A 12,980-nucleotide genomic window follows, 5' to 3' on the forward strand; every position below is an offset into this window, starting at 1 on the left:
GGAGTACGTCAGGGCCGTCTTGAGGGCCTGGAAGGCGGCTTCGGTCTCGGGAGTCCAGTCTATCTTCTCCGGCTGCCCCTTCTTGGTAAGGTCTGACAGGGAGCAGGCTATAGAGGAGAAGTTCGGAATGAAGCATCGGTAGTAGCCCGCCAACCCCAAAAAGGCCCGTACCTGGGTCTTGTTGGCGGGACGGGGGAACTCCTTTACCGCCTCGACCTTTTTGTCCTGGGGCATGATGCCCATGGGCGATAGGCCCACCCGGGCTAGGATTTCGGCTTTGAGCTCGTCATACTGTTCGTTCCGGGGTGCCCTCAGGGCATAATAGGCCCGCTGCGCTTCTCCGGTGAGGAAGGGATGATGCGAGCCCACTCTTCCTGGACCCACCCCTCCCGGGTCGCGATGACCTCAAACGTATGGAGGTAAGCCTCGATGTCGTCGTTCTCGGTCAACTGGCCGAGGTATTGGTGCGCTCTGACCGGCGCTTCCGGGAGGCCCCGCCACGCTGGCCTGCAGCTGTTCCACGACCCGGCCAGTATATTCCTGCCGGGCGGCCAGTCGCTCTGTAAACTGCTGCTGGCGGGCCGAGAGCTCCGTTAGGCGGCGGATGACCTCTTCCATGTGTCCGGGGGAAGAGAGCGGTTTCTCCTAGAAGAAGCACAGATATCGTTAAGGCCACCTGGCGGTACCCGTCTCTGTCTCAATTCACCTGTTCTGCCCGCATTCTCCACCATATGTCGCCGGGTGAATGAGAGCACAGACTCGGTACTGGTCGAAAGAGCCCCGGAGGGTGATTTATTTGCCCACACACACTGATCACACGTACCCTTGATGACTGGTGCTCGGTGCCCGTCTCAGAGTGGTGCTCGTGGGGTGAAGTGCCGTGGTGCAGATCCCTCTCCCTGGGTGCCTTCAGAGTCTGTGAAATAAGGAGAACAATCGTTAATCCTGCCTGGAGCTCTGGGGTGCTCTCCCGCTGGTGTCTCTTCTCCTGGCTTTTAAGGCCAGCGGGAACGAGCTCCAGGTGCGCCACTCATCGCGCACAGGTGTTGTGCGTCGGTGATCAGTGGGGAAGCGGCGTTTCCAGGGCGACGCTAATCTGGACTCGGGATACTCGCCACAATATATATAGCCTAAAATGATATAAAATGCATGTTTGTTTGTTTTTCAATAACGTTTTAATAATAGTAACTTTATTAGGACCATGGAAACTAAAATACACAAATATGCAACTTACCGTCAAAAATTGTGCAGGGCTTTTACTGTGAGGTTGATTTACAGGGGGATTCATTCTCTTCAGAGTTGTTTGTGGGTGTGTGAGAGAGAGAGAGAGAGAGAGAGAGAGAGAGAGAATGAGTGAGTGAAGAATAATGCACGGTGCTTATGTCGACCGTCTTTATGTGAATACACACCAGTGCAGGCATTTTGACTGTTTTAGGCGCGCCACTGAAGACAAAGTCTACTGCTTGTCCATATTCCACTCGAACCTCGCGCGCAGAAAACATCTAGTCAGAAGTGGATTGAGTTCTGTTTTGCGGCTTTGAGTTTGTAATGCTGTCTGTGTTTTTAATATCAAGCATGTCCCTCTCTTTACTGTCTCATTAATTCACGTTTCTTTATTAATAACGCTAACTGTGCGTTCACACCGCCGCCGTCGAGAGCATCAAAAATCGCTCTGGCCGCCCTGCCAACAACGCTGTAGAAAGATTCGTGGATGCTCTGACGTAGATCGAATGCTTATCTTGTATTTAAAAGGGGTCGCAAAGCAAACACACTTGTTGATCTTGTGCAGACTGACCACAAGGAGGGTGATGTTATAAGTTAACCTCATTAAATATTGTTGTGGATGAAGTATTAAGATCCTTTACCTCATAATGTATAAAGCACTAATACCACACTGTAAAAATACTCTGATACACGTAAAAGTCCTGCATTGAAAATGTTACTTAAGTATAATCAGGGAAATTGATTTAAAGGTTTAAAAGTGAACTTGGGACTATTATACTATTATTTATTATATCATTAGATTATTATTCCTATAACGTTAATGCACATCAGCAACTCACCAGGAACACCAACAATCTCAGACAACTTGGTCCACGCCTCTTTTTTTATTTTATTTATGACGTGTACCTGTATGCAAACAGGGACACGTCATAGATTATTGGGAAACCCGCCACAGCAATAATCAACCTCTCCTACATTTAGCTTGGGCACTAATGTGGTCGGAACAGTGGCGTAACTTAGTAATGACGGGCCCCAGTGCAGGCTATTACAACGGGCCCCCTGGGGTGCACGGTTATAAAGCACATACAAACACACAGCGCTCGTGTCTAGAAGGGAACCCATATAAGCACATTTTTGCCAACTAAAAATTAGACCAACTAAAATCAGTATCTTATCAGTTTCTTATATTAAATTGAACATCGAAACTCAATTTGAAACTCTTTGCGTGCGTCTCTCTCTAACACACACGGCTGTGCGGCTGTGCGTGTGCTTGGACGCAGCAGCCAGAAGTAGGCTACCAAATTAATCGTGTTGAATTTTACAGCCATCAGCATGTTACCTATTGTATTTGCAAAGCACAGAAGGCAAAAGGTTATCAGAAGCATTGAGTGTTTCAGTGCTGTGGTGCTGAAATTACCTCAAACTTTTTTTTTTAGCACAGTAATCGTGGCAACCGCATTCCTCTCCGAAAAGCAAGAGACTAGATAAGAAAGAGGTCTAAAAATTATTAACACCATGTCCCGAATCATGGCCAACTTTAGCTGCAACAACCACACACAAATGTAATACACAAGCACATACACACAGTGGCGCCTGCAGGTGTAGGCTACGGCTGAACGCACTGTGTGTAGCACGAGCGCTCCGAATGACCTGAGATCTGCACCGCAAACATTTCAGCAAGCAGTAAATTATAAGCCTGTGTGTCCCGTATTTCTGTCGACTGAACCAGCCATGCCATTAATTACGAATTTAATTTCAATTTCTGCGTATAAACATTACGTCAAATAGAAACAGAAAATCGTGCTATACGCACTTTCATGAGATCGGGTTAGCCTACAACAATTAATTTGTAGTCTATTTTACAAATGGGAATACAACGAATTCATGACACTGTTTTACATTCAAGCTACCCGTAAAATTTTAGTGTAACATTCTTTAAAATCATCTGGAATGCAATAAAGTAATTTGTAAAGCTGTTTTTAAAACATTTGCTGCATGGATTAAAAAAAATAGGGCAATAAATAATTCACATATCAGACAAAATTGCGTTGCAGCAAATCCTTTACATTTTAAGGTATTCAAAGCAGAGCAACATAAAAATCTGAAAAAATATAATCGGCCTGTTTAAGGCTTTTCCTTGTTTTTATTGTTTAGATGGTGATGAAAAAATGACTCTCCATCTCCTCATTGGACGTGCCTTTAGAGAGAAATGCATCTTTACGGATTACATAATGAAAGAGTTTTTGTTTTCGATTTGAATTATTTCGTTTTAAAGTAGTAATGTAAAGCTTTCTTCTATAGATATATTTATCAAATCTGTGACTTAATTTGTTGAATTTCGGTTCATCCTTGTGAGGCGCTCCTGTTCAAGACAAGATGGCAAGCGCATTCTCTGTTTTCCTATTTATTTTATAAAAGCCCAACGTTTTATTGATATTGTGAATGCACAGAAATTAAAGTAGACCATTTACATTTCCGAATGTATTACTCTTACCTTTATGAGCAAAAATTACAGCATATTTTAAGTTGTTTCCACTGTTAGAAAAAAAAATCAGAAAGTGAGTGATCGCGCTGGCGCCTCCGTGTCCTGCAAAGTGCATTCAGCTTCACCAACATTAGCTAGCAATAGCCTATACACTAACATTAGCTAGCTTGCTCTTAAGGCTAGACTACCTGCTACATGAAGACAGCGGTGTAACGTTAGTTGGTGAAGCATGCTGATCCAATGTACACATATTGCTGCTGGGAGGGCACTGGGAAGTAGTAAAAAATCCGAAATAATCTAATTTTGGCAGCTTTGCTGTCTTCTCCTCCTGATGTTTTCTCTCCTGTCTCTTCTTACAACCACTTTTATGTTTGAATGGCATGCTCGGCTAATCTGTTTACTCATTTAAACTAGCCGCCGGAGTGTTATCTTGTCACATGATCAAATAGAGATTTAAGATTGGACTGTGATGACCCGTTTCCACAGTTGTCAACATCACAGATCTAGTGATTTTTAAATATCTTCATTTAAAAAAAAAAAAAAAACACATTTATAATGCTCTACTTTGTCTTATATTACCTTGACAGTAAATGACAAAAAAAGAATTAGCGCTGCTGCTAGGGTGTTTCTATACAACGGCTGAGGTAGTGACGGCAAATTTGACGTCAATCTCAATATTTTTCTCCTCTTTTGGAAAGTCGCGGGAAATTACATATAACAAATAAAACAAGACTATTCATTCTGTGTTATATTTTTATGTACGGGTGGGACATGTGTCCCCACGACTCCCCACCACGTTTTGCAACATCTCGCAGCATGCATGGATGTACCTAAAGAAACCTCTCCATTTGATAACAGATTCGTTGGTCTGTGTTAAACAACAGGCGATCTATCGCTGGACTGTGTTATAACGAGCGCTCGTTGCTGCTGTTATCGGTTCTCTCTTGCACTCGTGCACAATGCGCACACAGACGATCGTACGCTTTGTTCTGGTAAAAGCACAAAACAAAATGCACACAAACATGTCCTTGCTCTTGATATACAATCACTGATGAACATATAATCCAATAAACTTCTGGTTCAGGCGCATCCATATACAATTTTAATTTACTAAAGAATACCTGGAAGGCATGACATGACCTGAAAGGTGATTAAAAAATATTCCAGGCAGCTCCAGGAAAACACCATTTCATTAAATGCATTGGAGAGTACTTTGCATTGAAAGTAACAAACTCAAACCCCTTAATAAGTTACAATATGTTTTTATTTATCTTAATTAAACCATCAACAACATAACGCAATGTATTCAAATCTGTTATCTTTTTCATTTTAATAGAAATTACTAACTTACATTCCTTGAAATCATTTAAATAGCATGTTTCAAGAAAAATTATCATGTTGTCCTGTATCTTTCACCAAACAAACTAAAATAATCATAGTAATGTAAAAATGGTACCTGGTAAAAGCATAGTAATTATGTTAGAAGATCATCCACATTAACTCTGACAATCAACATCACATCTGATCATTCTGCCAGACATTCAAAAGCCTGGGTTAAGGGAAATATTTGCTGAAATCAATGTCATGGTTTTAAAAAAAGAGTTTAAATCACATTTGGAAGTTTCCTTCATTTTTTTTGTTTATCTATTCTAAAAAAAATAACCCCAGTAATCAGATGTTTATTTCATTGTATTTTGAACAGTATATTTTCCTTTTATTGGCATTTGTGTTGGTCTATAACTTAAAAATCAAGGTCAAATGCAAAATACAAAACAAGAATAATACATACAATAATGCCAATAATGCCAATTATGCCAATTAAACCAAACTTAAAGGGTATATGTTTTCTTCTGCTCACAGTTGTCTCTGGCAAGAAGCTGTTATGTTGTGGTCTTGCCTCATCATTATCTAAATCTGACTCGTGTGCAGTTTCAGGGGGCTCAGGGTTCATTATTTGTCTTTCTAGACTTGCTTCTGTCTCAGTGTCAGAATCAGGGGTTAGGGTTAGGTTTATGCAGGTCTGACCGCTGGTCCTGTTATTGTGTTCACCTTTCAAGGGCTTTTTATGACCATCTTTTGGCCAAGCGTTTGCTCTTTTTGTACATTGCTCTGGACTTTCTGAGTGACTGACCTTTGAGAAAGTGCTCCTTGTAATTCCTAAATCTGAAAAAAAGAAACAAGAATAACAATAAAGCAAGACTTTTTGACTGTTCACAGAAAATAAGACATGAGCAATGCTCTTCATTAGTTATGCATGATGCTTTGAACATTTGAAGTCCTGATACAAGTCATGTGAAAATGTCTTAATTTGAACTGTTTATTTTAATCAGGTCAAAGCAAACATGATTTAAGAGCTGTTGTAATGCTATTTAATATAACACTTTTAACACCCTTTAATCTGATTGGACTGTAGTGTTCTAAGTGTGCCGATATACAGTATAACTGCAGTCTCACTCTTGTATCAAATCATGATACATTGAGCTATATAGCTGATTCACAGAAATGATTATATTCACTACAGCAACAAAATCACATATTGATGATCAGACTCCTTAACACTGATTAAATGAAATATTTAACAGATTTGCTTTAATATACAAAGCTTAAGTTTTGTTTTGTTTTTATTATAATTGTAAATATTACAAGAATGTACTTAATACAAGAAGGAGAAATGAGAATGCTGAATTCTTGGTCATGAATTGAGAATGTATGGAAACAAACCTCGTCTTTCTGCTGGAGACGGATGATTATACTCTTTAGGATGCTCGTCTATTATTGGTTTAGTGTCACGTGTTTCACTCACTACTATCTCTTGAGGAAGGATTTCAGACGTAATAACAGACTTATCATTGGCTTCTGCTGCACTTGAAGAAGCATCTGGGAAGGGTTGATGGTCAAGATCTGCATCAGGTGGCTTCATTTCTATATCTGCTGTCTCAGTTTGTGAGGGCTTTGCTTCATTCTCAGTGTCAGAATCACTGGTGTTCAGAGGAGCTGTCAGATCTTGCTCAATGCTCACTGTAAAGTCATGATTGTTTTCAGTGTTATTACTGATGTGATCAGTGTGCAGATGTGGCTGAATGACAGAGTCTTCAGGGTTGCTGGTCGTGTTATTCTGAACACTTTTAGATTGGTCTGATCTCATGACTATCTTTTCTTCCTGAGCATTTGCTTTATGTCCATTTTGTTTTGCAGCTGAAAACAAATGAGAATAAAAAGAACAGAAGCTTAAAGAGGTTATCAGTAAGAGTATATGCTTCTGCTGCAGCCAGTTATAGATACTTTTCCATGGCACCCTCTTTTACAAAATCCAAGAAGTGTCCAAGAAGAAGCTTGATTGGTTCCTGCTGACTAATTACTATTACACCTGGATTGAACACCTGCGGTTCTATAAAAAAAAATCCTGTCATCACTTTTCTCTTCAGACTTGTTCATTTCCTTTTGATCTCCATCTTGTTAATTAGTATTTGGAGTTTATTAGTGATTCTGAATGTTCTGAGAGTGTTTTGTCTGATTTCTGGAGTGTTTGTTTGAGAAGAGAGTTTGTGTGCTTGATCTACTGCCTGTTTACTGACCGTTTGTAATCCTCCCCAATACTGATCTTTTGTTTATTACTTGTCAGTTTCCAATGTTAAAATCCCAACTTGTATTACTGTTTACACTATAGCAGTTATAAAGACAGCCTTCATGCTTTCAATGTGGAACTAGCCACAGTTAGACAGACCTTCTTCCCAAACCTTTACGCTGAGTGGATTGAATGCGCGGCGGCACAGATATGCGAGCTTGTCGAGTGAATATCCCTTTCTCACAGACATAAAGTTTGTAGTTCGGTCGGATATTTCAAAAGCAAGTAAGTAAAATGCACAAGTTACTAAAGTTATCTGACAGTAAGGAGAGAGAGAGAGCGAGAGAGAGAGAGTCTGAGAGCGCGCACTTCTGTTGCCACGCGTTGCGCGTGTTTTGTTTGCTTCGTGGGTGTTTCTGCATTATATGAGTGGCCTTGGAAAATAAATCGCTGCACGTTTCAGATGAAAAAAATACGACTTCTATTTATGAAAATATCACAGTTAGGAGATTTATAGCGAGTGGGAATTGTTTGAACATCAATGATAAACTTGCTAATCCTGATTGTCTCTGTCCTAGATGCATGTTCAAGTATACATGGATCTTAAAACCACTCTGGACTGGGTGGTTGCAAATATCTACATCCAGTTAAAGAACTCAGAGCTTCTTTTGTAATGTACTGTAATGTAAAGCACATACTAATGAACTTTAATGCTGATAATTTAAGAACATGTTAAGATATTAATGAGCATGCACATAACAGAACGCCCTCTGAAAGTTTAATTTAAATCAAGAGCTCCTGTCATTATCATGATAAACATGCTTCTGCATGTAATTCTGATGTTAAACTGACCAAATAATCTTGAAAAGCATGTCTGAAACATTGTACACAACAATAAACATATACTTCAGGGAAAAATGTTCCCCAGTCTTTTGTTTCAGTCTTTGTTCATCAGAAAAAGAAAGTATTAATGGTAATAGCTGCCTTTTAAAAACTAAACCTGCAAGTTTATCCAAGATCTTGCCGGAAATAAATGAATCAGCACTCTGGAACATATTTTAAATAGTTTAGAAAAGTATTTCCAAATATGAAGTTTAGTCTGGAATTACTTGGTTTAGAAGGCCTGTGATCTATCTAGATAGTAATGAAATTAAATTGCCAGTCAGATTATATTTCATATAATCTAATAAAGTTATGGTTCAGGCTCATGTTGGATTAATCCATAAAGTATGGCTCGAAGGCAGCAGCAGCAGCAGTTTAAAAGAAGTTGTAAAAACTGAAATAAAATCCCCATGATGTGCAAGTGACCTGTGAGCTTGTTGTGCAGCATTTCTATCTCAGTCACCACTAACGCTAGGCATATGGTCTGAACTGTGGCTTACAGGGACCCTGTTTCATGTCTGACCTGCATGGTCACATCCCAATCTCTCTGCCCGCTGTCCTATAAAAAGTAAATATACAAAATAAAATGTAAACAATTGAGATAGAATTACAACATTGTTCACTCTCTTCTATAATTGTTTTTCTTCTGAGAATGTTCCCCAAAAGACTTTCTTTGTTTTAGAAACATATGCAAGCATTTTTAGCCATTTTGTCTTTGAAGAAACAGCTACAGTGGGTCTGAAACACACACACACACACACACACACACACTGAGGACATTGCATTTATTTTGCTTTTATATAGAGCTAGTTATAAAACTATATTAACCCAAACACTAATCCTAACAGAAAAGTTTTCTTTTTACAAATGAAGATTTCCCTGAAAGTAGATTACATCTGGTTAGTACCTCACTAATACTGCTGTGAATCCGTTTACTCAGGGCTGATGTTCCCAGACTGGATGGTATTTTTTCTGATCCATGTCATATAATCTCATCTGAAAAGCCATTTCACAGTACACAACATTTTCCTCAGGGGATTTAGGGGAAATTCTGCGGTCTTTTGTTTCAGTTTCTGTTTCTCAGAAGAGAAAGTGTGGTAATCACTGCTTATTTCACACTAAACCTGATCACAGTTTCTGGTGAAACAAATGAGTCTGCATTCTGTACATGTAGGAATGTAGGACATACACACCCTGTTTATTCATGTTTTAAATTGTTTCGTTTTCTCCAACAAGAGACTCTTCTTGGAAATCAGACGTTTCTTTAGGCAAAAACAGCTTCCCTTTCCTGTTCTATTGCAAAGAGAAAACCTCTGCTCAGAGTTTGTTGATCCATGTTGATTACACTAAATAATTTAAGATTTGTATGTCCATGCATACCAATTAACAATTTGCTACATTTTAAGGAATTATAAAAGCCATAAGCGGTACTAAATAAAAAGCCATTTGAGAACTGAAAGAGTCATTGCTGAGTAAATGATTTAGCTCCCACAAAGAACCAGAATATCCATCACTAGTAATAGAAGGACTAATTAAAAAATAAAAATGAACTGAACCACTTGATATCACTACTTTGCGAAACTTGGAATGACATGAAAACGTGATCTGTGAAGGTTTTTTCAGTTTGATGAAATTACATCTCCATGTCTGTGACCATCATGGCACCTGCAGTGTTCATCAAGCTTTGATAATCCAAAAATAAGTTAACTTTGCCTCATCATCTTAGAACAACATTGTACACCACTGCCGTTTACCATGTTGCTGGTTTTCCCTATACACTTTTACTGATTATAGCAATATAACCGGTCAGTCCTTGGAGGCCATTGTCGTTGTTATCAGCATTATCAGGTTATTTTTGCTTTATTGCTAAATGATAAGAGACAACACAGGGATGGAGTAAGATGTGCTGTTGCAAGTAATCGCATGCTGTAAAGTATTATAGGACACACCCTGTACAAACACACTTTCACTTTCTGCAAAAGGAAAACCTTCTTTAAATCATGTGACTCTAAAAGCAAATCCGCTCTGTTTTTGTTACAGTACATCTTTACCGCAAAGAGAAGAAGAAATTAATATGGTGTAGAAGGCCTGTGAACCATCCATTCAGCCTATAGTTCATATAATCCAATAAACTTCTGGTTCAGGCTCATCCATAGACATATTTTAATTTACTAAAGAATATATGAAAGGCATGACATGACCTGAAACCTGATTACAATTTCAGGCAGCTCCAGGAAAACACCATTTCATTAAATGCATTGGAAAGTACTTTGCACTGAAAGTAACACACTCAAACCGCTTAATAGGGTACACTATTTTTTATTAATCTTAATTAAACCACCAACAACATAATGCAATGTATTAAAAACTGTTATCTCTTTTATTTTAATAGAAATTACTAATTTACTTCCCTTTAAATACTTAGACAGCTTCATAGCATCCTTCAAGAAAAAGTATCATGTTGTAATGTATCTTTCAACCAACAAACAAAAATCAATCAAAAAAAAAATCATAATAATGTAAAAATGGTACGTGGTAAAAGCACGGTAATTCTGTTAGCAGACCATTCACATTAACTCTGACAATCAACATCACACCTGATCATTCTGCCAGACATTCAAAAGCCTGGGTTAAGGGAAATCTTCACTGAAATCAATGTCATGGTTTAAAAAAGAGTTTAAATCACATTTGGAAGTTTCCTTCATTCTTTTGTTTACCTATTCTAAAAGAAAATTACCCCAGCAATCAGATGTTTATTTCATTGTATTTTCAACAGTATATATTCCTTTTATTGGCATTTGTGTTGGTCTATAACTTAAAAATCAAGGTCAAATGCAAAATACAAAACAAGAATAATACATACAATAATGCCAATAATGCCAATTATGCCAATTAAACCAAACTTAAAGGGTATATGTTTTCTTCTGCTCACAGTTGTCTCTGGCAAGAAGCTGTTATGTTGTGGTCTTGCCTCATCATTATCTAAATCTGACTCGTGTGCAGTTTCAGGGGGCTCAGGGTTCATTATTTGTCTTTCTAGACTTGCTTCTGTCTCAGTGTCAGAATCAGGGGTTAGGGTTAGGTTTATGCAGGTCTGACCGCTGGTCCTGTTATTGTGTTCACCTTTCAAGGGCTTTTTATGACCATCTTTTGGCCAAGCGTTTGCTCTTTTTGTACATTGCTCTGGACTTTCTGAGTGACTGACCTTTGAGAAAGTGCTCCTTGTAATTCCCAAATCTGAAAAAAAGAAACAAGAATAACAATAAAGCAAGACTTTTTGACTGTTCACAGAAAATAAGACATGAGCAATGCTCTTCATTAGTTATGCATGATGCTTTGAACATTTGAAGTCCTGATACAAGTCATGTGAAAATGTCTTAATTTGAACTGTTTATTTTAATCAGGTCAAAGCAAACATGATTTAAGAGCTGTTGTAATGCTATTTAATATAACATTTTTAACACCCTTTAATCTGATTGGACTGTAGTGTTCTAAGTGTGCCGATATACAGTATAACTGCAGTCTCACTCTTGTATCAAATCATGATACATTGAGCTATATAGCTGATTCACAGAAATGATTATATTCACTACAGCAACAAAATCACATATTGATGATCAGACTCCTTAACACTGATTAAATGAAATATTTAACAGATTTGCTTTAATATACAAAGCTTAAGTTTTGTTTTGTTTTTATTATAATTGTAAATATTACAAGAATGTACTTAATACAAGAAGGAGAAATGAGAATGCTGAATTCTTGGTCATGAATTGAGAATGTATGGAAACAAACCTCGTCTTTCTGCTGGAGACGGATGATTATACTCTTTAGGATGCTCGTCTATTATTGGTTTAGTGTCACGTGTTTCACTCACTACTATCTCTTGAGGAAGGATTTCAGACGTAATAACAGACTTATTATTGGCTTCTGCTGCACTTGAAGAAGCATCTGGGAAGGGTTGATGGTCAAGATCTGCATCAGGTGGCTTCATTTCTATATCTGCTGTCTCAGTTTGTGAGGGCTTTGCTTCATTCTCAGTGTCAGAATCACTGGTGTTCAGAGGAGCTGTCAGATCTTGCTCAATGCTCACTGTAAAGTCATGATTGTTTTTTTTAGGCAAGTCCTGATGATTTGAGAAGGCTAAATTGACTGAACATAGGCTATAGACTATGATCAATTCACTGTCTGCCGCTTAAAAAAACAAAACAATTAAATTTAACGAACAAAAAATACTCCAAATGTTTTTCTAAATTTACTTTATAAAAAAACGAAACGAAATATAATCACTTTTCCATTACATACAAATCTGAACTATTTTAATAGCTTAAACAGTAGTATAAGCTTTTTTTGGGAAAAGGGGAAAAAAGACGGGCTAGGGCCTATATTTGAGACCCGTGCAGGGCTTTAATCCACTTCATCCAACGCTGTTTTGTTCTCATCTGTGAGCATGCTCTTGTTATATGTATTTTAGGTGTGTAAATGTATAATTGCCTTTTCAATATTTTTTCAGTTTTATAGTTAAAACAACTAAAAATAAATGTATTTTAAAGTTTAGCCTTTGTACACAGGCTTACGCTGAAAACAACAAAATGGAACCTCAAGGTTGATCTAGGAAAATGTGTGCAAATGTATAGAAAGGGAGAGGTTATTATGTGAGTAATAGGAGAGCATAAGTTTAAGTGGACGTCCATGACATGCGGAGTCCCACAAGGCTCAATTCTTGCACCGCTATTGTTTAGCCTGTATATGCTCCCACTAAGTCAAATAATGAGAAAGAACCAAATTGCCTATCACAGCTATGCTGATGATACCCAGATTTAC

The 12,980-nt window shown here is 38.2% G+C and overlaps 1 protein-coding gene across 1 annotated transcript; it reads right to left on the reverse strand.

The window, feature by feature from the left end:
• Positions 1-405: 405 nt before the first annotated feature.
• LOC107573615 (oxysterol-binding protein homolog C2F12.05c-like) lies at positions 406-12,150 on the reverse strand. The gene is made up of 4 exons (XM_016260043.1): positions 11,952-12,150; positions 6,431-6,904; positions 5,499-5,872; positions 406-645 (listed from the first exon to the last, which is right to left on the reverse strand). The coding sequence occupies exons 1-4, from the start codon at positions 12,148-12,150 to the stop codon at positions 406-408; spliced, it is 1,287 nt and encodes a 428-aa protein (XP_016115529.1).
• Positions 12,151-12,980: the final 830 nt, after the last annotated feature.

Source organism: Sinocyclocheilus grahami, unplaced genomic scaffold (assembly GCF_001515645.1).
Source record: "Sinocyclocheilus grahami isolate Dianchi unplaced genomic scaffold, SAMN03320097.WGS_v1.1 scaffold1984.1, whole genome shotgun sequence".
NCBI classification, from domain to species: Eukaryota; Metazoa; Chordata; class Actinopteri; order Cypriniformes; family Cyprinidae; genus Sinocyclocheilus; species Sinocyclocheilus grahami.

What these genes read in the sequence shown, in the direction of transcription:
- LOC107573615 (XM_016260043.1), bottom strand. Translation starts at nt 12,150, where the DNA reads ATGAAGCCACCTGATGCAGATCTTGACCATCAACCCTTCCCAGATGCT. An exon ending in GTCTCCAGCAGAAAGACGAG is followed by an intron (nt 6,905 to 11,951) that starts GTTTGTTTCCAT and finishes ATTTGTTTTCAG; the next exon opens with CTGCAAAACAAAATGGACAT. An exon ending in TTGGCATTATTGGCATTATT is followed by an intron (nt 646 to 5,498) that starts GTATGTATTATT and finishes TGCTTCTTCTAG; the next exon opens with GAGAAACCGCTCTCTTCCCC.